This window comes from Haliotis rufescens, unplaced genomic scaffold, assembly GCF_023055435.1.
Source record: "Haliotis rufescens isolate VD_foot unplaced genomic scaffold, xgHalRufe1.0.p SCAF_1, whole genome shotgun sequence".
NCBI lineage: Eukaryota > Metazoa > Mollusca > Gastropoda > Lepetellida > Haliotidae > Haliotis > Haliotis rufescens.
In genome coordinates this window covers 84818571-84844652 of record NW_025963779.1, presented here as the reverse complement: position 1 = coordinate 84844652, position 26082 = coordinate 84818571, and the positions used below count along the sequence as shown (strand labels likewise).

Genomic DNA, 26082 nt, shown 5'->3' with positions numbered 1-26082 from the left:
TCTTGACAGTGGGGTGCGTGACACTGACTACACATGTACCTGCTATCTTGATGGTGGGGTGAGTGACACTGACACCACAGGTACCTGCGATTTTTATGGTTTGGGTGTGTGACACTGACACCACACGTACCTGCTATCTTGATGGTGGGGTGAGTGACACACGTACCTGCTATCTTGACAGTGGGGTCAGTGACACTGACACCACACGTACCTGCTATTTTGACAGTGGGGTGTGTGACACTTATACCACAGGTACCTGCTATCTTGATGGTGGGGTGCGTAACACTGACACCACATGTACCTGCTATCTTGATGGTGGGGTGCGTAACACTGACACCACACGTACCTGCTATCTTGATGGTGGGGTGCGTAACACTGACACCACACGTACCTGCTATCTTGATGGTGGGGTGAGTGATAGATGTCAGGAGGATGTTCTGGGGTTTGAGGTCCATGTGGGCCACATTCTTGTTCCAGAGGAACATCATGGCACCGGCTGAGGGCAGAAGGATTATGGGATACATATATCATATAATATGTAACAATACATGTAGACACTATGACTGCACAGCATATTGAAAAATATTTCTTCCTTAATATTTTCAGATTTTAACTATTACCTTAACAAAAATGTGGAACTAAATCATGTTTTGAAGAGCATTCTTCACCAATTGTTTTCCAACAATGTGTATGCCTTACAAATCTCTGAAGTAGATAGCAAGGGGAAGGGAAGTAATTCATTCCTAGCAGCACATTTCTTTCGTTATGTTTAACTCTACTGACTACTACTTAAATTCTTGATTTATTTACAGAAAGCACACCAGTTTAGCATGGGTACATCATTTCCATCAAATAGTTTTAGTTTCATCAATGTTTGAACTATGTTTGTCATCTACTGCAATGTCTCAAGTTTGACCTAGTCTACGCTTATAAGCATGCTTGTACAAACACACACGCATAAGCACAGACACTCACAAAGAAATTATGTTTCTAACCAACCAGAGTGCTAATTCTGGCCCATTTCCTACCTGTGTGACCTGGTCAACGGGTATTGCTCTGTACATACTCTCAGATCAAGCTATCAATTCAAACTGAATGCTACTATTTTAAAACAGATCCAAAACATTTGCTCGTCTCTGCCGACCTGTGGAATTTCCTATCAGTGTATCTGAGGTTAGCTACATCACTACTTTAGTTGAAGTGACTCTTGAAAACTCTTGACCGAAGACTGTGCATGTTGTTGTTTTTTTCTGTTGTGCTTTGAGCACACATTATTCTTATTACTGTGAATATGGAACTGTATTTGCCTAGGCACTTAGGAAATCGACAAAGAGGTGAGCTTATTTGAATGCTACACATTACACTTCAAGTTAAACTTGTCAGAGACAGAGTGTGAGATACAAACTTCAGGAAGAGAATTTATGGATGTCAACTTCTTTACTATGGGGAACACAATGTTTCGGAGTATATACTTATATATCAGCCGATGAAGGAGTAAGTATATACTTATATATCAGCCGATGAAGGAGTAAGTATATACTTATATATCAGCCGATGAAGGAGTAAGTATATACTTATATATCAGCCGATGAAGGAGTAAGTATATACTTATATATCAGCCGATGAAGGAGTAAGTATATACTTATATATCAGCCGATGAAGGAGTAAGTATATACTTATATATCAGCCGATGAAGGAGTAAGTATATACTTATATATCAGCCGATGAAAGAGTAAGTATATACTTATATATCAGCTGATGAAGGAGTAAGTATGTACTCCGAATGTTGTGGTCCTCATAATAAAGAAGTTGACATCCATAAATTCTCTTCCTTATGTGCCTCACTTCTAAATGCCTTTCAAAGACTTGATAACAACTCTAGTTCAGGTGTTGATGCCACTACAACATAAGGGATAGAAGGTTCCTGGACAAGGTGATTCACAACTATATTTGTATTTCGTGTTACAATAAACTTTTTATAAACACCAAAATCAATATTGTCATGTGCTATTTTCTTGTATTATAATCTGGAAATGCCAAAAATGACTTTTCTATGTTTTCCCCATTTGCGCCCTTGCTTTCGTGGCTGACTCAGTACACATTATCCTATATCATTACCTCAGTGATAACAAGTGAAAACATCAGATGTAAATAGTGATGAGTGAGTATGAATTGTTTGATAGGCATTACTTAGAAGTTGACGGATGACAAAGTAGACACAATTTATGGATAACAACTTCTTCAATACTGTAAAGGCCATGTTTTGGTATAGATCCTTATACCGTTGTCAAGCAAGACTGAATGAGGAACATTGTACAGAATATATATAGAACTAGTTAGTGAGTGAGTATGGTTTTATGCCGCTTTTATCAATATTCCAGCAAAATCACAGTGTGGGACACCAGAAACTGGCTTCACACTCAGAAGTAATCAATATGTAACCATTGTTACTGAGCCACAATACAAATTTTCATTATCTCGTTATTCTGGTTGTTTTGACTGCGATATGTGAGTGAGTGAGTGAGTGAGTTGGGTTTAACACCGCTTTTAACAGTATTCCAGTTATATCGCGGCGTGTCAGCTTAATGTGGGAGGAAAGCCCGAAGTGATGCAGGTCTCAGACGTTTACCACTTCGGTGAAACCCACGAGCACGGGTATGGTGCTGACAAACCTAGAAACATAATCGGGGCGAACTGGGATTCGAACCCACAATCATAGGTTTCTGGCGTGCCCAAGGGACGCAACTCTGCACAGCGAATCGCGGCGCCTTAGACGACTGGGCCACCCTTGCCCCCGACTGCGATATGTATAAGTAACATAAACATATCCAGTGTAGCGGCTTGGTATATCAAAAGTTACTCGGGTAAGATTCTCTCTATATTCCCCAATCATAACATCTTAAATGCCACAATGTCCTGTAAGCAATACCATCCATATTTAGATATACATTGTCCAATAAATCGAGCAACGCCTACATCAGTAGGAGAAAAGAATAGAGACGGGTTAAGCTGACTGAACTGCACTTTACATGTCACCTGTACTCTTCGTCTTTCATTTAGTCGTCACATTGATCAACAATCAATACTGAGGATCAAGGGTAAACATGCATGACATGCAACAAAGATAGACATGTGTTGCTAACAACAGACAGAATCCTTCTCTGGGGCTCGTTATGTAACCAACGTCCACATCCAATTGACATGTCAGTTTAATAGTGCTCATCATTGATCTGTGACAACGGTGGAAGGTCACTGAGACAAGTTGTGACAGTATTGAGTGGCAACATAATTACACACCGAGATGCACACCACGAAGTATTGATACTGTGCGCTGGACAATTGAGATATATATATTTAATCTCTGTGACTGTTTGATATTTCATTTTTAAACCTGTTTGTTATGAGCTAGCCATGACCTGTATGTTAGGTCCAATAGTACTGCCTGGAGTGGGATATATATTTATCATCCAAAACTGGCTCCCACAGTAGATATCGCTTGGGTGAGATCAAGCCATATCTACCGTGTAGACAGGATATCTACACTGTGGACATCGCTGCAATGAAATTGCATTACAATGCTTTGCTACTGAAGCTGTTGGCAGTATTTTTTGCACTTAAGACACTGCTGATTACTGTCTACAAACTGAAAAAGTTTGGAGAATGATGTTGGATGATAAATAAAATGTCACCCTCGTGTCTTTTGATATCGTTGATAAAAGTGGAAAAACTACTCGGCAAGCCTCAGAGTTTTTCCACTTTTATCAACTCGTGCTGTTATATTTGATGTCAAAAGACACTTGGGTGAGATGCTCTATATGTAACACAGGATAACTAAACAGCTAACAGGGATGATGTCCATGTTTAGTGAATTTGGCAGTTAATAAGGAACACATTTTCTCGCAGTAATATAGCATAAACACAAAACATTGCACACAAACATTAGGGTTGGATCTAGGCTTCCTTCCTTCCTTCCTTTATGAGTGAGTGAGTGAGTGAGTGAGTGAGTGAGTGAGTGAATGAGTGAGTGAGTGAGTGAGTGTAGGCGAGTGTAGGAGTGAAGGTGTGAGAACTGGAGTGGTCATGTGCCACTTTCAGTTGAGTGGGTGGGTGGAGTGTGGATCTTGGTGGGTGGGTGAAGGTGAGTGAGTGAAGGAATGAATGAAGAAGTGAGTGAAGGTGTGAGAGCTGGAGTGGATTTATGCCACTTTCAGTTATATCACGGGGTGGGTGGGTTGGAGGGTTGATCTTGGAGGGTGGGTGAAGTGAGTGAGTGAGTAAAGGAGGACAGCATTTCAGTCATATCACAGTATATCAGCTCAATATGGGAGGAAAGCCTGAATTAATGTACGTCCTATATTACCAATATAGCAAAACCCACAAGCCAACAAGTGAAGACTCACAACTAGTGTGAATCTGAGTTGTCAATATAACGAACCTAGTTGCTGCAGGAACCTTTTGACCAGATGTTCAGGAAGACGGCGACGTTTACGGATGAAGTGTGAGAAGTCCCCACCGCTGCAGTGTTCCATGATGAGGTAGATGTAGGCGTCGTCCCACTGGAGGAGGGAGGGGCAGAGTTACAAGGGATGCTGATCATATTCTCCTGACACTCACACATTAAACTCCCTTATTGCGAAAGTGCTTAATACATATATATATACACACCAGTTACATGTTCATGTCAAATAACACGTTTATCTCATGGAGTGACTTGACCAACTGGACACAGTCGTTCCTCGCAATTACGCCCTTCACGATATCGCTGATTCAGTCAAACCAAAAAGACACAACGTATGTTCTCCATATCTAATTAGGATACAGTATACGACTTCCAACTTTGTCAATGTAACTTTAATTGTTATACAAATGTTTACCTTGTTAGTAAGTTCTTACCCTTTCATATGTTGCAACAGTGAGTAATTAATGAGATCAGTGCTAGTTCATACGTGTGCAAGTAAAATGTTGTCAGGTCACGAGATGAGCTGAACATGTTTATTTCCATAATCCTTGCAATCTGTCTCTGCAGCCCATAGTGTCATTGAGGCAGACTGACAGTTTTAAAGTAAATGTTAACTCAGTCGAATTGAATGTCAATTTTATATTTTCAGATAAATACAGTATTTTGTCACTATACACATGTAAATATAAATCGGGATATTCATACATTATATTCTCTTTTTATAATACACAATACTTCACAATAACCTAGCCAATATTAGCATGTGGTTATATTCTGTGTAGTATGAAACATGACATACAACAGTCCTGTTATGAAAACAAAAGATATTGCGGATCCCACTGAGCACAGTATATTCAAGTACTACGTACTATTCATAACCTACCTGGAAGTCTCTCAGCTCTACAATATTTGGATGCTTCAGCGTCTTCAGGAGCTCAATCTCAGTGAGGAGATTCTCTGTTGAGGCCTTGTTTAAAGTGGACTTTAACACACATTTTATGGCCACAACTTCCCGAACACCGGTCTGAAACAGGAATTACTCCGAATACTAGCATCAGCAAATCGCTGTAAATATCATCAATGTGTAGTGGAAATAAGATTTCCAAGTCCTGTGATGGGATTCGAACCACAGTCCTGATCTGAGGTCAGACGCATTGTCCACATGACTAAAGAGGTTCATCCCGTCAGCAAGCTGACAAGGTAAGGATGTCATCTGTGGGATAACTCCACACCCTGGTCCATATGGATTTTAGGTCATGGTGAGATGCACGATGTTACACCTGAAAACTCAACACTTGTCAGAGTCTGTGCCATATGTTTTGTGCCTGAAAGCCCAAGTTTGTTTTTGGTGCCATTTCTGTAAATTTCCGTGATAGCGTATGAACCATGATCAGCTGTTCCTACCAGAGTCTGGCTTGGGACTAGTTACAGACTGTTGTCATGCTGGGATACATTTTCCATCATCACAGAGAATGAAGTGAATGAGTGTGTTTAATGCCCTTAGAACAGTATTCCAGTTTGTATCACAGCGTGTCAGCTTGCTGTGGGAGGAGTGCCCAAGTGACACAAGTCTCACATTATAACCACTTTGATGAACCCATGAGCATGGGTATGGTGCTGACAAACCCAGAAACCTAATAGTAACAATAGTAAGGGATGAGTGACTTGCTGGTTGCACAAACTAGGCACAAACATCGATCAACCCATTTGACTGTTAACAGGTGTGCACTAACTTAAAACAGACTTTTATTTTGCAAAAATCCACACTGCAGTCCAAATCTCTGCTATGTTCATCCGTACTCCAACTATACTTCTCCTTACATTTAGTTATTTAATTCACTTAGTTCTTAATTGAAAAAACTGAAATTAATCTAATCCCATTACTAAATACTTGAATCTTTTATCTCGCATAAATCTCTATATTGTCAAACTGTCTTAGTTTACTTACATTTCCTAATAGAAAAAAACACTTTAATAAATCGTATCCAATCACTAAGTATTTGAATAAATACACTGCTAGTCATCTCTATGGTGCAGCACTATCTTAAGTTGTCCCAACCCGAACACCCCTGTGTGTAAACAACAGACTTCACTGAGCCATGGTGAAACCACTCATGCATCGTTCGACGACCTAGGCACATGGCGGAGTCTACTAATACCTACAGCAACAGACACCTACAGTGTGATATAAACATCTTTATGCATCAGTGACGGTCTCAGCAACTGCCTTCAACCTTGAAACAAAGTGGTATATCCCTTCATGTTATTGTGGACAAATGCCTGCACAGACAAAACATAATAATACATTTCATTAATTATTTTTTTCAAACATTCAGTAAATAATATATACATTTCGCAGCAACATTTCAGTTCTCACTATTAAGTTATCGTCACAATTTAAAAATGTAGACATATTTTATCAGTTGCCTCTGTATTCCCCGCCCAAAATAAAATAGAAATTCTGCAGTAACTTTTTTGTAAATTCTGCAACCAATTTTTTATAATTCTGAACACAATTCTGCAAACTTTTAACCTTAGTGTTTGTCTTGTGACAGGCATTTTTCTGAAACACTTATCCATGGCTAGAATAGCTTAAGTGTATCTGGTGATGATTAGTGTAAACATACAGACATGCACTTTCGATAAGAAATATTAAACAAGAGTGCTCTGAGAGCACAACATCCCCCGCATGAATTTTTTTAACGAGTTTATATTTTCTGCGATATGCGTATCATCAACATGTCGACATCTTGTGTGAAGAGTGTCAGGAATATTCTCTGGAACTGGAGGAGGAGTAGATTTCATGAAGCTCCAGAAAAACAGGGGCAGTAACTCTGTCAAAATTAGTCGAAATCTAACAGGACTGCGATATGCGTATCATCAACATGTCGACATCTTGTGTGTAGAGTGTCAGGGATATTCTCTGGAAACTGTAGGAGGGGTTGATTTCACAAGCTTAGTACCCTCTCTCACAATTAGGCAAATGAAGCTCCATAAAACAGGGGCAGTAACTCTGTCAAAATTAGTCGAAATGAAACGGGACTGCGATATGCGTATCATTTAATTTGTTTTTAACCATATTTTTAGATGATTTGGACTTTGAAAACTTTGTGATTGCCAAATGAAACTTAGGCCATGGTTGTCGAAGATTTGTTTTACAAAGGTTATCCTTTTGCATCTTTCAAAGAGGTTATTATTATATAATAGCTTCCGAATGAGTAAAGATAATTTTGATGATTTTCCTGATAAGAGTTTAGCCCCAAAAGCCACCTGAGATAAATCTTCCAAAGGAGCCAGGTACAGTAAACTATGGTTATAACAAACAAAAAGAAACGCTAATTTTAGTTTGTTATAAATGTTGTTCGTTATATGCATATATGCAACGTATATACAGCAAATGGTCGGGACCAAAAAGACAAAACAAAAAGTTATTTATAACCGTCAGTTCGTTATAAGCGTATTCGTTATAAACATAGTTTACTGTATACCATAGTTAAAAATGAATCCCTGATTTTTGAAGATTATTTAAATATGAAAGTAAGTATTTGGTGAGTATTTAGAACCTCCAATCACAACCTCCCCATTGAAACTGGAAGTTGGAAAAGAAATACCTTTAACTGAAAGAAAATGTCCATTTTGTAAATCATTTGATTTAGATGATGACTTCCACTATCTGTTTATCTGCCCACTATTTCAAAATAAGAGAAAAACAGCTAATTAGAAAATATTTTACATTTTACCCAGAAAATTATCAAAATTTTGTAAAATATTAATGCTGCTATTTAACCCTATCAATATGTCTTGTAAATGAACCCTTTCCTGTATCTTTATTTACTGAAGCCACTGCTTGGTAAATCTGTTGATATATATTGTATATTTGCATATATAGTGATGTGTATGTTGATCAATGCTGTACCTCTAATGCCGCTGATAGTGGTCTGAGTGTAATAAAGTTCAGTTCAGTTACTGTAGGCACTAGTAGACCGAACCAGGCAAAGTGAAGCTCTAAAAATTAGACAACCAAGGTTGTAATCGAAGTGTCCGTTCATTGCATTAAACAGGATGTTCGTAATAAAATGCTAGTTACAGATTGTTAAATGTTATTTTAATTATTCACAATTTCAAGATCAAAGGTGATGTTTCACACATTCAACAATGTATGCAATGTTGTTATTTTTGTAGGATTAACAGAAATAGGGGATTGGGGTAGGTGACGTAGTACCTATCTTTGTAGGCCTTTTGTGAAAGCTTATGCCCACGCGGGCCTAGTGACTGGGAAGCTGTGACGATGGCGCGCTCCTTGCATGCTCGGCTAGGCGGAAGCCATGGTTGAGAGCCAATTGTAAGGAGCGTGTTCATTGGTTGTGTCCGTTTTCCTGGTCACATGGTCTGTGTGTCGGCTATATAATATATGAATCGTAAAGCGCACGTAAAATTCCCAACCTCAGTCAGTCAGTCAGGGAATCATCAGTCGTCCTTTCACCAGCATCTGGGGATAGTAAGTGGTCGACCCCTGCGTCTTGAACCATGATCTCTCTTTTTGTTACCTTTTTTCTCTGTGGATTAGCAGTTAGTTTTCTTTTGTTTGGGATAATGTTTTTCTTAAGTTAGTGTTAGTTATGGGTGGAGGAGAAAAAGAGTAGGAATTGAAAAGGTTTGTTTGGGGACATTACATTTTTGGGAGTTAGGTTAGAAGGGTGGAATTAAGAATATGTGAAAGAATGATGTAGTTTTGAATAGTATTACATAGGTTGGGAAGTGTGAAAAGTAGGAAGTATAATAATGATGTAGGTTTGCTCTCTGTTGTTGATTTTGTTAAAATAAACTTTACATTAAACTTTATTCCTGTTTTGTATTTGTTTCCTATAATTAGAATTGATAACCTGGCCAGGAGAGTAGTATAGGTAATGATGGTTCTGGACCACTTCCACTGGAGCCAGATTCATATACCTATACTGCTACTACAGGGGGGATTTTTTATGTCAAAATGATTATGCGATTTAACGATAGTCATGAGATGTATTAAACGAAACATCAATATTAATTAATAATGGATAAAATTTACTATAGCCCACGAGGATATTGGAAAGGTGTAGGAGCAATAAAAAAATTAGCCACCACGGCTAAGGTATCTAAAGATGTTGCCAAGGATTGGTTAAAGAAACAAGCGATGTGGCAAATATATTTACCGGCACCGCGTTATATACCGAGGAAGAAGTTTGATATTTTTACAACTAATGAAGTTCATCAGGGTGACCTCTTGTTTCTTCCCCACGATAAGGTAAAACGCAAAACGTACAAATACGCTTTAACCGTTGTGGATGTGGCTAGTCGATACAAAGAGGCTGAGCCATTAACATCGAAAGAATCAACAGAGGTAGCTAATGCACTGAGTCGCATATATAAATGCGGACCGCTAAAATGGCCTAAGCTATTTCAAGTAGATCCCGGTCGCGAGTTTATGGGATCGGTAACTAAACTGTTAACAAAGAACGATGTCAAAATCGTCCGTGGTGAAAGAGAGGCCCACCGCAGTCAAGCTATCGTCGAAAGATTTAACAGGACATTAGCGGAACGTTTGTTTGGCTATCAGTATGGGATCGAAATGAAATCCGAGCGATTGAGATCAACCGAATGGGTGACACGATTATCAGCCGTTATATCAGCGCTGAATAATGAAGTAACGAGATTAATAGGGAAGAAACCATCCGATGCTATTAAAATGAAATCAGTGACTTCCGAATCTTCAGCACCGAGGAGAGGCAAAGAACGAAAACTTCCGGATAGAGTAAGGGTAAGATATTTATACCAGGCCGGTGAACTCGAAGGAGGCCTACGTCGTGCAACCGATCCCATATGGTCCCTTAAGACGTATAACATTAGTCGATTGGTTACGAAAGAAGGAGAGCCTATTCTTTATTATCTTCAAGATGGACCGGGTAGGGCATTTGTACGAGAAGAGTTGTTCATAGTTCCCGACGGTACGGTATTACCACCATAACCATAAGCATAGGTATTTACACCATCATTATCAATCCATCTCTTTGTATCTAAGGGGGATAATGATGTCTTGTTCATTCTTAATCCATATATCCTATGATCGTAACTTCTTAAAGAGTTCATCTCGTGTTTGAACGTTCTACCGTTGAATAATGATTCTTTATACTGTTCATGTTTGATATGCTTTTTTACAACATACTTCTTAACGCCCTTAGCTTTTCTTATCTCTCCATTATCGGACTTCTTTATAGAATACATCTTAGGTCTTAATCCTACATACTCCGCTATAGGGGTCCCAGCACATTCATCCTTCATCTTACCTAACACCTTTTTATTTACTACGCTGTGCAGTGGATTATCTTTTGGGTAATCGCTCGTGTCGTACATATCTATTTTTTCTGCCATATCTTTATACACATCCTCGGTTTGTATTTCCATCAACAAAGAATCTGTGTCGGTATATAACACCTCGCATCTATCGCCGTATTGCTTCTTAAGTTCGTTGTAATAAAAGTCATACATTAAGTGTTTTGACAAGTCGAGAATACTCATACCGACGTACACCGGTCTGTTGAATTTTATATTACTCTTCTGCATATGCAACGCGGCTAAGTCGTTATCGAATATCTTGCTTCTGTTAAAAGCCGGGCTGGCTATAAGTTTCCTGAGTCTTTCTTCCTCATTAGATCTGACTAATTTAACATCAACACGCTTCCTTAGATTCTCCATAGTTTTACCAAATACCGAGTTATTCATGAGCTTATATAGATTCTTTTCGAAATCGCTGGTAGCTATCTTTCTTAAATCTGTGTTCAACCTTATATAGGGCTCCATCCAAGGGCTTTGATCAAACTTTAGAACTCTGTGTATTTTCTTAAGTTTCATACCCAACGATAGATACAACTGGAGATTTCTGTAGTGAACTATATATTTTGTTTTATCCATCAAATTTGGTACGAGTTTTTCTACGTTAGCTAACCTACTATTACCCATCAAGGAGCGTTGATATTCCGACATCCAATCTTTATTAACCATTAATCTTTCGGGAGCTAGCGGATAACTGTTATGGTCTTTATGTAACGAACTTGGATATTCCAAGTCAACTTCTAGTATGTACCCTTTATTCACTTCGATATTATTGATATTATTCACATTGATATCATTGACCCATTCAAAACCACCCGTGGGTAAAGGTTGACTCATAGCCCATCCGTACAAATTGTTAGCGTCGAGATATAATATGTGGGTGTCGGGTTTACTCGGATCGTATCCTTCCACTAATTTATTATTAGCCTTAGAATACCTTTTAGCTGCCATCGATATACCACCTCTTAATCCTTTCTCAATAAACAAGTGCATATCGTAATCTGTGAGTAGTTTTAGTTCTACGCCGGTCTTCTTCAACAATGCATCCCACGATAGTCCGGGACTGGAATAGTACCATGCCGGGTCCAAGCCATATTGTTTGAAACATGTCTTTCTAAATATCTCGAATATATCGGCGAGTAACAGTACATCTGTTTTTAAGTACAGATCGTGATAACCGCCTAAATTCTTACAACCTAATTTATCCCACACCGTCAGAGCGTGTTCATAATCGGCATCTGTTATTCTAGATTCTGTTAAGTTACTATAGAATGATTCGAGGGGTGGTAATTCAGTTTCTTCGAATCTAGACCAATCATCCATATATTCGTAAGGATATACACCTTTTCTCAGCAACAAATGACGAGTTATCTTATCGGTATATTGATTTGTTATCGCGAAGTCATCGGGATTGTTCGCATTAGCTAAATTGTCCAGGGAAGATAACAGAAACTGTACGGAGTCTATGAATCTAAGCCCATTACTTTGCTTTGTTCTAGATTTCCCATCCTTGTCCCTATAATGTATAGGTTTAGTCAACGAGAACGATATGTATTTTTCCATATTATTAGGAATGCACGTTAAACCGCCGTCGGTCTTCGAGATAGCTTGCATAATGAGATGTGAATCGTATCCCCTAAGGTTATGAAACACAACTGGGATGGGTATTGTTTGAGCATTCATTTTTAGTTTCAAGTTACACTCGTTATGAGCGGCTCCCCGATAATTACCCGTGACGTGACAATGATCTCTTACGGAATCCCCATCCAGGGGTTTATTACAAACGTGACAACTCGTTGACTTCTTATAGGTACTCCAATCATCCCTCGTCATACGCATGGGTATCTTACACGATAATTTTTCCCTGATTATTCTCTCTTCATTTTGTAGATATTCTAGGAACTTTCCCGCTGCATCGGGACCTCTGTAAATCACGGGTGGGTTTGTTTTCCCATCATACCTTACAACTACATATCCAAACCCACAAGGAATATGTTCTTGAGTTTTGTACGTAAAACTATTATCAGTATTGCTATGGTTGGTATTTTCTATGGGTTTGATAAGCGCTTCGAAGTTGGCGTAAATTATGTACGGTACTGGCATTTGATTACAATAATGTTCAAATTTTAATATATTTTTTCCTTCTTTAGGCATATCGATCCTGATAGCATTCTGTCCAACACCTCTACAGTCTTCTTTATGCGCTTCTAATAGATCTTGTCTGCTGTACCCATGCAGGCATCTTTCACAGAAATATTTCTTTCTAGCATGTTTTGTTTGATCGTATAATAGCCTGTTTAAACTCTTTATCCACGTATAATGATATTTACCATCTTTTTCGATCAGAAATGAATTGATTCTGGGGATATTTTCCGGAGCGGAGCTTATCCTGTGTACAACAATTCCTTTAGAATGTCCAAAAACATTTATAGCTAAATTATTTTGCTTTTCCACCTTATCAATTTGTGATATTGGTGTAGGTTCGTCTATACCATCGAAGTTGAGTCCATCGTTTTGAGGATAGCTAGAAGGTCTATCCGGATGCTTGTCTACGGGGAACAATGCAGATCTTATCATCATTCTTAAACAGTCATCGGATTTATTTTTTACGTTAATTATGGCTTTTTTCTTCTTATAATACGGAGGTAAATCTATATAAGATCCACCTTTGAAGGGCATATAATTCGCTATATCTAAATATAAACTATCGATTTTATCAACACCCCAACCCGAACCTCTATTAGTCCAGCGTTCTAAAGTTTCCTGTATTCTCTGAATTGATGTATCTAATGATGAGTTTATAGCATCGGATTCGGTTATAACTTCTTGATTGCTTCGGAAATATGGTTCGGTATATTCGGTGCTATCGTCTGTGTTACTTTTACTCAATGTCATTTTAATCGTCAGCTGGTATTTTATACTATGTAAATCATCTAATTCCTCGTTAATTTTACTCGATATGATGGGCTTAATATCGTTAACATCCATGTTGGAATTAATATCCATCTTCCAACCTCTTAGATATTTACCAACGCCGGTGGATGTGGGTACAAATATTAATTCTTGTTGTTGATTATCATCATCATTATCATTATCAACATTATCATTAGGTTGATTATTATCTAGTAAAGCGATCAATTCAGCTCTTCTCATTCGAGAATAACCTCTCAGCCCACTGTTTCTCGCTCGAACTTTGAGTTCTCTAACAGTCTCGGGTCTGTTGTATTCCAAACCGAGTAAATCCATCAATTCAGCTTTTCTCATACGAGAATATCCACGCAGTCCACTTTGCTTTGCCATAGCTTTTAATTCTCTGACAAAAACCATTGTGGTTGAATGGTATATACAAAATGATTCATTTGTCTAAATGGTTGTTTTTCATATATAAATACGTATTCTCCCCAACCTATTCCTCTCATTGATGTAATCTCTCTTCCTAGCATAAATAATCTGCTTCCTGACCTTATCAGCACCGTGACTCTTACATAAACTGTAACTACATTTGACTCCAATCCCACATACAGAACAAACGTAATTTTTAAAACCCTTTCTGATGTTATAAGCGTGAGTGCCACAGTAAATACCCACCGATGGCTTCTGACATTGAATCGATTTCCCCATGAGTGTATATTTGCATAGATTCATGGTGGTTATACACATATCATATCATTTGTCTAAAAGGTAAAACACATCTACACTATTGATTAGGCAGTCAGCCAACGCTATTTATAGATCGCTCATAGCCACAGCTGTCACTCTGACTTATGCATGGTATAGCTGAAAATCAATACACCAGTCAAACCAATAATCATAAATGTCATCTCTCGGTTTTTTTGAGCCTCTGACGGTGTATAAAACTGACTCATTGTTGGTCTCAGTATTGGGTCTAGTTTTTTCCCATAAACGAGGAAGTATTCGTGCATGGCAGATTCGACATCCTTAAACGTTTGAATTGAATGTCCTTCCTTCATCAGTTGTTCATGAATAAAGTCTAATCTCTTCATTCTCTGCTGTGTATATTGTAACTGGGCTGCTTGGTATTGTTCTAAAGCTTCGTTATGTCGTTTACGCTCCTCTTCAACTTCTTTAGCGTTTGATTCCCTCATACTGGAAAATAAAAAATTACTCCCCGAAAAAGCTAGAGCATTAACAACAGCTCCACCGACCATCATCGCAATTGATGCCATATGTATAATAATATAAAATATTCAAATGTTTAATTACTTCATTATGTCTTCCGGGATAAGTCCTTGTTTGATGAGCATATCCTTCGTTGCCATAGCTAATCCAATATCAAGAATGGCCATTCCGATGTCATATCCATTAAAATCTAGCTTGGGAGGTGTGGCTTTAGTAATCATTTTAGCCATACGGGCATAGCCAATGGCCAAGCCGGTGACCACGGCTGAATGATACGTCGCGTTTACCAACATTTTACCGTCTGTAGCTGGAGTAGTCATGCTTCTTATAGCATTATATGGGGACTAACCTCTAATTGAACTTGTTGTTGCGGCGGGGGTGACGTTTTCTCTTCTCCGGACTTATAAAAGAACCATACAACCGCTATACCAGCAACTCCTACTAGTGCCCATGTTTTAATCGGATTAATATTTGAATTATTTATTAATTTCGCTTTCCTCGCCAGCCCTCCCTTTCTTCCTGCAGCTATTTTCAAAGGATTCTTAGTAACTCTGGGTTTCTTATTCACATGTGGTGCATTCACATTCACTGGTGGTGGTTCCTCATTCACTTGTTGTGTGTTCACTTGTTGTTCCGCAATCTGTTGTGGTTCCTCGTTCACAATCTGTTGTGGTGTCACCTGTTGTGATTGTGTCTCCATTTATATTATTAAGTGGGCATGTATGTTTAAATTGACAATACCTAGCCGTTATTAAAGCTGTGGTGAACGGAGCTAAGAACATTCCGTATCTATGATAAAACTCACAGCTCACTGCGCTTATAGCGTGTTCGATGAATGGGTCTTTCTCGAGAGATTCGCATAAATACAGGCTATGTTCTGCCGGGATGGGGAGAAACGTACTAGCTACGGCTGTGTATAGTTGTAATATAGAAGACCCTATCGTTTTAGTCATGGTAGCTCCCAGTCTAGACTCGTAACGAGCGTACAGTTTTTTAATTTCTTCGTCTGTCATGTTATCAATTTTTTCGATGGTATAATTTTCTCCCAAATATTGGGAACATTTTCCAAAGCGGCAAGTCTTTCTCTATGTTTATCTAAAGATTTATCAGCATTTTGATCTGCATCAGATTCTTTGAGCATTTGTTCGATGAGTTCGTCGCATTCCATAATGTAATACCTAAGGAGATATTTAAGTCTAACATAATATAATATGACATATCCAATACATCCCGTAATAATGAACTGTTGTGAAAGAATGAGGATTTCGAACCACATTATGTAATATTAACCGCTAATGTTCAATTTGCTACATTTTTGCTATATTTTGCTACATTTTGCTACAATTTTTCTACAATTTTGCCACATTTTGCTACATTTTTCTACAATTTGCTACATTTTTGCTACATTTTGCTAAGCAATTGCATAAGCAGCTGGTTGATCGGTTTTTAATACGAGTTTACAGTGCTTCGTTGCCGCTAACACTTTTCTGACTTTGTCTCGTTCGCCCTTGGTATAAATGACATCATTTTCGCGTAAACATTCCTCGAATGAATCTCGATCTTTGCAATGAAAAAGCGCTACCCATTTGGTCTGCTCTCTGAGATCTTTCAGGACAGAGTTGTATTTTTGAGTAAGTACCCAAACGCTATGCTGAGTATGCCGACCGGAGAATGCTAAATACGAAAGCATATCTTTCTTTTTTGTTAGTTCTTTACTCGCGCTGCAATCGTCTATTACGAAAAGGGTCGATTCTCCTTTGTATTTTTCGTGACATACTCGGAGGCAGTCTTGTAAACGATCGCCCGGATCGACTCTGTGTACCCCATCATCATTCATTACCCAATCTCTCGATAGGTATGTTTTATTAACGCTTATAGTCGGGCACAGAATAATAATATGATCGAAAACGTCCCGATATTGACTTTCTAAAATATCTAGAATAAAGGCTGTTTTTCCGCAGCCCGTTTGCCCGCATATGATAGCGCAGTGCGGATCTTTAGGTAAAAGATTATCAATAGATTGCTTGCACGAATCTCCCATTCTGTATATTAAGTTGCGCATCCATAATCACGTACAAATATATGTTTAATTTACCAGCTGCTTCCTGGAGCTTCGTTATCTGTATGGTGGCACCCTCGCTAGCATTTTCTATTCTCCTCCCACTGCCGTGTAATTGGTCATCGTCCGTTGTTCGCATGTCGAGCCATAGTGCGTACTTCGTGGTGAGGTATTCACCCATCGATACACTCCCGAGAGACAGATCTTTCACGACCGCGTTAACTTCCGGAGAACGTTTTATAGAAGGAAGTTTTTTAATCTCATCCCACTGGTGATACGCTAGCATTCCTTGGCTATATAGTTGATTAGGAACGCCCTCGATAGTCAATTCTACTTTTGTAATCTTGGGATTGTAGAACTTCTCGGTATTTCTTTTAAACGCATCGGAGGGGTCCTCGAACAACATTAAAATACCCTTCAGCGACCTCGTGGGAACGTTTAGATTGATATTCCACATCGTATCTTTTTTGTCCCTCGTGATCTTTCGGTGCCGCAGCACGCGATCGTACAAAATGGCTAAACTTCCGGTATACTGGTTACGAATTTGTCTGGCTAATTCGGGATCCGTTATCATATCGTACTCCAGAGAGATATTGTCAATTGAATAGCTAGCATCATCATTAGCAGATCTGATTACTCTACCGTAGTCATTAAAAGTGAGTTCGTATTCTAACCTATCGCCTAGGGATGCTTGATAAAAGGGCATGTGGGAATCTAGTAATTCAAAGTCTAGGGGAACATAGAATCTGTTACCTAATACGTCGGCAACGGCCTTATCTTTTTCGTTGGTATCAACACCATTTTCAGCACCCACGCGCAGTCTCAATGTGTTCTTATTACAAATACCTTGGTACTGTAAGTTTTCCCGCTCTTTATCCGTTCTCCAGAGATCCATGTAGCAATAGTATACATCGCTATCGTCGATACTCAAAACCTCATTACCGCTAATTTTAATGGCAATTTTCTTAACGATAGCACGACCTATGTTCTGAACGGGCTCCCTGTTAACGTCTGTAGAAGTCAAACTAATCGTAAACGCTAGTCGGACAGTTCCCGGAACTAACACATCGTGTGCGCCGAGATTAGGAAAGCGAACCAGAAGCGTTTGATTCTGATCTATGGTACTAGGGTTATTAGTTATAGTTACAGACTGACGAATTGCCTTGACCCCTAATGGATCTCGAAGTCTACGTTGTGGGTTTAACTTGCGTCCGTATTGCGAAGACATTGTTTATATTGAAATTATGTACCCTATGTTTAATATAAAAATGACTGATCTTGATATTAATAACTATGATCTAAGTACACTTGATGACTTTGATAACCCAAACGAAGAGGGTACTGATGAAACCAACTTTGGTGGCACGAATCTTAACGATGAAATTTTACAATCAACCGTCAATGATTATTACGATGCCTTAAAAGATGATACCCCAATAGGTCGTGACTATTCAAAGTTTGAGATAGATAGTAAAGGAATATTGCGACTGCGTGGCGCTCCGGATATTGATCTTATGCATTCTCGTACTCGTAAGCCCCTAGCCTTGTCTACGATAGCTGCTAAACACGGCATCAGCACTGTTCGTGATAAATTAGGTTTTGTGGACTACCGACGACTTTCCGCGAAGACTACTAAGGTTCTTCGAACCGTGCGTGATGAACTCGTTAATACAGATGATTTGGAAGCAGCCTCTAACGTGGCCTCGAACGGACTCGGAGAAATCTTAGATACCTATTACGATAATTCCACGGTCAGTGTATCACCATATTCAGAGTTCAGTATTAGGGAATTACGAGGTCTTGACAAGGCAATGCGAACAATGCGGGGAGAACTCATCAATAATACAGCCAAGATATCCGAAATCGACAAGCATATAGCTCAAGAGAAAACAAAACTCGAACAGGCGGGCGATGAGTTCAGTAGACGCCGCGTAGCGGAAAGATTACGTAACTTAGAAGACGAAAGATCGGCCCGCCTCGAAGCTGCTTCCAGTAATAGAAAGACACTTCGTTCGCAAATCAGTCGTATTCGAGAAACTATCGATCAAGTCCTCAACGATGACACTACACTGGCCGATAAAATTAAAACATTGTTCAGAGAACAGGGAATAACCATTGCCAGTATTTTAACCGCGTTGGGATTTATTATATCGACTTTGACTCTCTCGTTAACAGGTGGTAGTACAGGTGGTGGTACACCGCCTAGCGATAAAAACGGTATAAAAGAGTGGATAAAAGAGCATTTAAAAGCATTAGGTTCAGCACTGGGAAAGCTCGCTGAGAAAGCCGCGGCTGCACTTCCCGGTATAATAGGGAGTGTAGTTTCCTGGCTATTGAATTTATTAGCTAAGACCACCACTTGGCTTAGTCAAAACTTGTGGGGGTTGATCGTAGCAATTGCAGGGCTGCTGTACGTGTTCGCTAAGAACTATTTAACCAAATCATGAGTAAGCCAACCGAGACTCCACCCACTACGAGCGCTGTTTTTTCATCGATATGTTGTTGATTTTTAGCCTCAATATGCGGTGGTACTTGAGCATTAGTAGATGGTTGAGCGATAGTTGGTGTTTGCGGTTTGATTATTCCCTTTTCGCCCGTGATCGTTTGCGTTATTAATTCGACGTTAATATCTGAATTTATACCTGGTTTTTGTTGATCGGTAGCGATAACAATTTTATTATTATAGCCTATCACTTGACCGATCTTAAGTTCCATATTACTCGGAGACATGTATAGTCCCGGCGCATAAACGAAGTCCACTTTGGATTGAGCGTACTGTAATGCATCTTGAAAACGCTTTATAGACGATGGTATGTCAACTGGTGAATTAATGGCGTCCTCCACGTTTGCGACAAACTGTTTTTGCGCATCGAACGCCGTCCCAGTACCAATAATGGATGTTCGTGTTTGCGATTGTGCTCCGAGAATTGCCCACACATAAGTTCTTATCGATTCATTAACTCTTTCAAATCCTGGGTTAGTAAAATTATTTTCCGTTTTATCATTAAGAAATTCATTCCAAGCATCTGTTGTATCGTTTGGATGCACAAACTTTGTTATAAGATAAGGAATGCCACTCTCAAAGTTCATACGATCTGCTCTAAACTGTTTATCCGAGAGAGCAAAGCCTGAAGGGATCACACCAGCTTTAATTAAATAATCGCTTTTATCTTTAATAGTTCTTTGTCCATTGTACGGAATACCTAGACCATGGCTAGGTCCACTAATGCGCCAATCTTTACTCGTAGAAACATTAAATTCATTACAAATACGTTCGAAGGCCCTCTTATTATAATGATTATTTGCATGATTCCATGCTGGATCCATCGGTAATGGAGCACTAATTTCTTTAAGTATACGTCTAATCTGATAGTACACGTGAAATAATATAACAGACTTATATAGTTTAAATCCTGGGACATTAACAGATACACCACATCTCGTTGTGGCACACCATACGGCAAAGTTTAACTGATTCTGCCAAAATTGCATCGGACGGTTAAACCAATCGTCCACCATTGTATCGTTAGTTGCCGTGAAACTGTATTTTTCAAAGATATCGTGGAATTTAACGGTAAACTCAGCACCGGAGGCAGTTACCATAATCGATTGATTAGTAATGTGAGTCGATTTCATATTTAAGTTATGATATAGTATCATTGTATATTTAATATGTATGTTACACTCCCGGGAATAACAAATGGTCAGTCTATTGAACTGCTTCATACTATCGATAACTGGGATGGACAACTCGAAGTCGCACTATGCGATGTAACGTATTACCCGCTGTGGACCAATATAAGTGCTGCGAGAAGAAATAATAGTATAGATATAATAGGTGAAAACAATGGTATTGAAAAATTCATTACTATACCTGATGGGTATTACAGCGTATGCTCACTCAATGATGAAATTTTTAAGCCTAATGGAGCTAGTCTAACACAAAATGAGTCGAATGGGATAGTGAAAGTCGACTCTGGAGAAAACGTTGTAGTTCTTAGGCCATACTTAGAAGTTACACTTGGATTTCATCATAGAATAGGAATTATAAATTCTAACAAACCACGACAGGGAATTAAATTACCCGATTTAGTTCCCTATAAAGAGTTGTTCATCCATCTTGATCAAATAAGCACGACAGATAATATTCAACTAGAAAGTCCTTCAACTCTACTCAGAAGTGTTCCAGTGAAAAATGAAAAATATAATAGCGGTAGAACGGAATCATTCTCGTTATTACAATATAAAAAAATGAAGCGGGGTATTATTTCAGACCTTAAAATTTCTGTATTAGATGTAAAACATCAACCTGTACATATAGGATACTTAAGTGTAACACTCCATATTAAAAATAATGGTTGATGCATCAGGCCCTGGAACAGTAAGACAATGTAATACAATTGCGCTTTCCGATCTCGGAGACACGGAAGGATTTGATAAACCCGGTGACAATGGTAAGTTATACGCTTTACACTTACACGATAATGTATACAAGCGGAAAGAAGTCACATTCACGGGTAATCTAGGAGATTTAAGCGATGTCGACGTTAGTAGACTCCTTAAAAACACTTCGTACAATATTACTCGCAACGATGATAATAAATGGACTATGGTCGAAGCAAACATCGAGTGGCTACTGAATATCGTCATTATCCCACCTTATGCGATGATGGGTAAGGGACATAATTTAACTAAGATAATAAATAGTGGCATCGTACTCGCGGCTTATATCCCGTCAAAACGAAAAAGTGTGTTGGTCACTCCCCTGCCAGATGATCCAGGTCATATGATATATAGTCGTCCGGCCTTAAAAAACATTAGTTTAAATTTGGTTACTGAATTCGAAGAAATTAAAGTTAACCTAAGTGCAATACCTAATCTTTCTACGCTTATTATTGAAGTCTTGTTCGGAGATGCACCGGTAGATGCCTTCGAAATATTACCAGGTCTATCGATTAAATGGTTCAAGAATCACGAGCGTCAACGTTGCAGTATTATTCATATCGGAGCATCGCCCGTTGCAACCCTCGAGGGGGTCCAAATTATTAAAAGTGGTAGTATTTCTCTTTCTAAGATATTATTGCCGTATAATATACATTTAATAAGGTTGATGTATAGTCTCAAAACATTTAAGCAAGACCAATTAAAGACTATTATATGATCGTTATATACACTATGAGTTTATATCCGGCGCTCAATGAAGCATTTGAAAAGATGGAAACTGTTGATGGATTTCGATTACATCAAATAAGCGACATAAAACATCGAATAGGGAAGGATAGGGAGTTGAGACTTGGATTGTATAAAAAGTATCGCAGAGCCGTGAATGCTCTGGACGGAGTTGACACCGCTCTTGTAGTATCTGGCATGGGACTCGGTGTAGCGGGTATCGGTTTACTATCAACTATAATCGCCGCGCCTATCGTGCTAGGCATGGAAATAGCCGCTGGAGTCTCGGGACTGGCAGGAATAGCGATAAAATTCATTTCTCGTGGGTTACAAAAGAAAGCATTAAAACACGATAATATTCGGATACTCGCCGAAGCAAAGTTGAACAGCATCGAGGATCATATTTCGACAGCAATGGCCGATTGTAAGATATCCGAGGATGAGTTTCGTTTAGTGCTGTCGGAACTCAACAAATACAATAAGATGAAGCAGGAGATTCGATCAAAATCTCGTAAGACCAGTGGTATTAGCGAAGACGAGAAAAAAAAGTTCATAGAAGAGGGGAGGCAACAAGCGCGTCAATTATTCCGTGCCAAAACCAAAGAACTGGTTGGAGATTAAAAATAGATTGCTTACTATCGTTTGATCACATTTAGACAATTGCTTACATAAATATATAATAATGGAGAAAGCTATTAAATGGAAAGAATTACCACAAGGTTTTTATTATATCAGTGATGTCAAACCAACCAAATACGGTTATCAATTGTTTCTTATCAATTTACAAAAAGAGTGTAGTTATATAGTCTGGTCTCCTAGTAAAATTAACGAAGAACTTAATAAAAATGTTGAACATCGCTTTATCGATAAAAATAATCAAGAATATTTTTATTACCATTTAGGCTCATCTAAAGCAATGATTGGCCCCAGGTATTGGTGAGCTAGAGCCAATTTAACTTAAACTCATGACTATCGTTAAATCGCATAATCATTTTGACATAAAAAATCCCCCCTGTAGTAGCAGTATAGGTATATGAATCTGGCTCCAGTGGAAGTGGTCCAGAACCATCATTACCTATACTACTCAGGAGCCTTACAGACCATGTAGGCAAAACATACTGTGTAGGGAGTAGAGAACACAACGCAAACCACTGCAGTAAACATCTGACATTTGCCCTATATCTATATTGTTCTGCTGTCACAGGGCACCTATTAGAGGGCACCTACTTCAATCAAAACTGGTGGTGGCTTTGGTTTCTAGTCAATATGAGTTACCTCCCTTACCCATTTGCTTTTTCCTTATCTCAATGTTTTATTGGTGTCGGTTAAATGTCAATGAAAATCAAGGGCAGGTAATTTAAGATTGCGAGAACCACGGGAACGGGTCCAGGGGTTAGTGTAGGTTTACCGAAATCCGAGACCTGGAGATAGAGAGGATGAAACATGGATGTGTTCACAAGCTCTGACTTGACTGTGGTCATTGTAACTGTGTTGGGTAGCACAGATCACACACTCTTTCCATCCCATGGCAAGTTGGCAACAGTGTATTTATCTAATGGAATGACTAAAATGCTCCCAATTACCAGTTGAAGATTGAATATTTTAGGTTTTCATAAAAAAAACCTCATAACACAGAGCTCCAGATAAGCTTTTGGTGTTGTGGGTATTTTACCCATGCATTTTAAAATCATTGGGTATCAGTAATTCTACCTGCGTATTCAAATTTCTGTTACCCACTAGTTTTTACACATGTGGGTATTTAAGTTAAATATTTAAAAACACTATTCATCCAGTCCCTGCAAACTGGTGTCGTGTGGGTTCGAGAGCTTTATAGGACTCTAAAATACCACGATACATCCACAAGAAAGTGTGATGGCAAATGATCATGATGTAACTGTCATCGTGGAGTTTGGCAAGGTTGATGGAATGCCCCTTTATAATTTCAAAATAAGTTGCTGATTTGCTAATCGAATACACAGGGTTACTTCACAATATTTTGATGATACGCACAAGTTTTATTTTCGTAGCGTATCTGTAATGTTTGTTGCGTATTTGATACGCTTGGATTATATTTTACTGTGTATTTCTGCATTTCTGATGCGTATTTCACGCAGATACGCAGCTTATCTGGAGCTCTGTAACATTCCAAACACCTGTTGTACAAGTGGACCCATGATCCACCCATTGGATTAACTTCATCTGCTTGTGACCTGTGCATAATGTACAGTCCCTGAACAGGGCCAACAATCTAAAGCAATGCATTGAATCAAGCAGAGCTGTTTGTACAGCATAGTAAAGTAACATATTATTTTAGTTTAGCTGTTTAAAATTTTGATATTTTGAAAAAATACTCAAAGACAACCTTCGAAATTCATGCTAGTCTGCTTAAGCCCGAGTCAAGTAAATTGTGAGAGGGTACCAGGGTTTTAGTTTGACTTTAAGGGTCCTTGCAGGCAAATATGAGGGTCCTCAAAATTAATAAAATGGTGTAGTATACTGTTCATTTAGATAATCACTTAAGAGCCTGGAATGACTCAATGATCATGTGGACAGTGGTCATGATTGATGGGTGAAATAACAGACACCCATACTTGCTCTCAAGGTGCTGTAGGTACAATGAATGTTATTGTGTGCCCTTGGGATGCAGCATAATTTTTTTCTGTATCCATTCTCTACATTTGTGGGTACTGGTTGGTTGGTTGGTTTGTTGTTTAACGCCGCACTCAGCAATATTCCAGCTATATGACGGCGGTCTGTAAATAATCGAGTCTGGACCAGACAATCCAGTGATTGATATCATGAGCATCGATCCACGCAATTGGGATCGATGACATGCATCAACCAAGTCAGCGAGCCTGACCACCCGATCCCGTTAGTCGCCTTTTACGACAAGCATAGTCACCTTTTACGGCAAGCATGAGTTGCTGAAGACCTATTCTACCCCGGAATCTTCACGGGTCTTGTGCGTACTGGATGCACATCTGTACGTCGCATTATTTTTAACCCTGGGGTTCGGAGTTTTGGCTGCCAACGCTGAGCGCAATGGCAGATAAAAAATCTTTATCAGTCGGTTTCCACATTGCTAAGAAAATATGTTGAACTCATATATGAAGGCAAATGTCTATAAGGAAGTGAATCATGCGGTATATTTGTCGACAGACCAAGATGCATGCACTTTGCCGAAGCACATAAACTGTAATACAAATTTGGATTGGGGATCTATTAGGAAAATACTATTGGATAGTTTGTAGCTCTGTGTAGCAACAAGTTAATATCAAAATTGCTTATAGGGAGCAACACAGATAAGTTACCCTACCTATACTGTACTGAATGAAATGCACGAAGTCAATGCAGTTAGTGTTCGAAAACCCATGAATGATAATTCTCTCTTGGGAAGATATTATTGTATTCAAATTACAATTTAATATAGTTTAAGTTTCCTCAGTCAGACACTGAGATATAGCACCACAAGATAACATTGTACTAGTGATGCATGTGATAATGACACCAAACAACTACTACACTCCATGCATTGTCCTTGATGATCATAACTAATCGTATTGATAACAAAGTTTTAGCAAAAGCGCTGTCCAGAGTTTTCAAAACTTACAGGTGCCCGGTCCGATTAGTTACAATAGACACAAACAACTAAACAATAAGGGAATTGTGATCGATACCTTTCTGTAGGCTTTGTACACCGTGGCGTAGGTTCCACTGCCAAGTTTCTCCGTAAAAACATAATCTCTTAAGTTAGGAACCACGATGCTAGCAGACGAAGATTTAGCCATTTCCGTGTTGCATTTTCTTACCTCCGGAAATAAAAGATCTCTGTCAACTGGTGTTTTAGTTCAGAAGCGTAACGCAATATAATATTGATATAGATGGAAAC

General features: G+C 38.8%; 1 protein-coding gene across 3 annotated transcripts in view; it reads right to left on the bottom strand.

The window, feature by feature from the left end:
• LOC124136966 (serine/threonine-protein kinase ULK3-like) overlaps positions 1 to 26011 on the bottom strand; it is a 70700-nt gene extending 44689 nt beyond the window's left edge. For 2 of the 3 annotated variants that reach the window (XM_048402591.1, XM_048402594.1), the window contains exons 1-4: positions 25871 to 26011; positions 5343 to 5483; positions 4436 to 4556; positions 392 to 496 (exon numbers count right to left, since the gene is read on the bottom strand). In XM_048402591.1, the coding sequence (XP_048258548.1) occupies positions 392 to 496; positions 4436 to 4556; positions 5343 to 5483; positions 25871 to 25981 (478 nt within the window). In that variant the 5' untranslated portion in view covers positions 25982 to 26011. Of the gene's footprint in view, positions 1 to 391; positions 497 to 4435; positions 4557 to 5342; positions 5484 to 8681; positions 8815 to 25870 lie in introns of those variants that run through there. The other variant, XM_048402596.1, reaches the window with a different exon arrangement.
• Between the last annotated feature and the right edge of the window lie 71 nt (positions 26012 to 26082).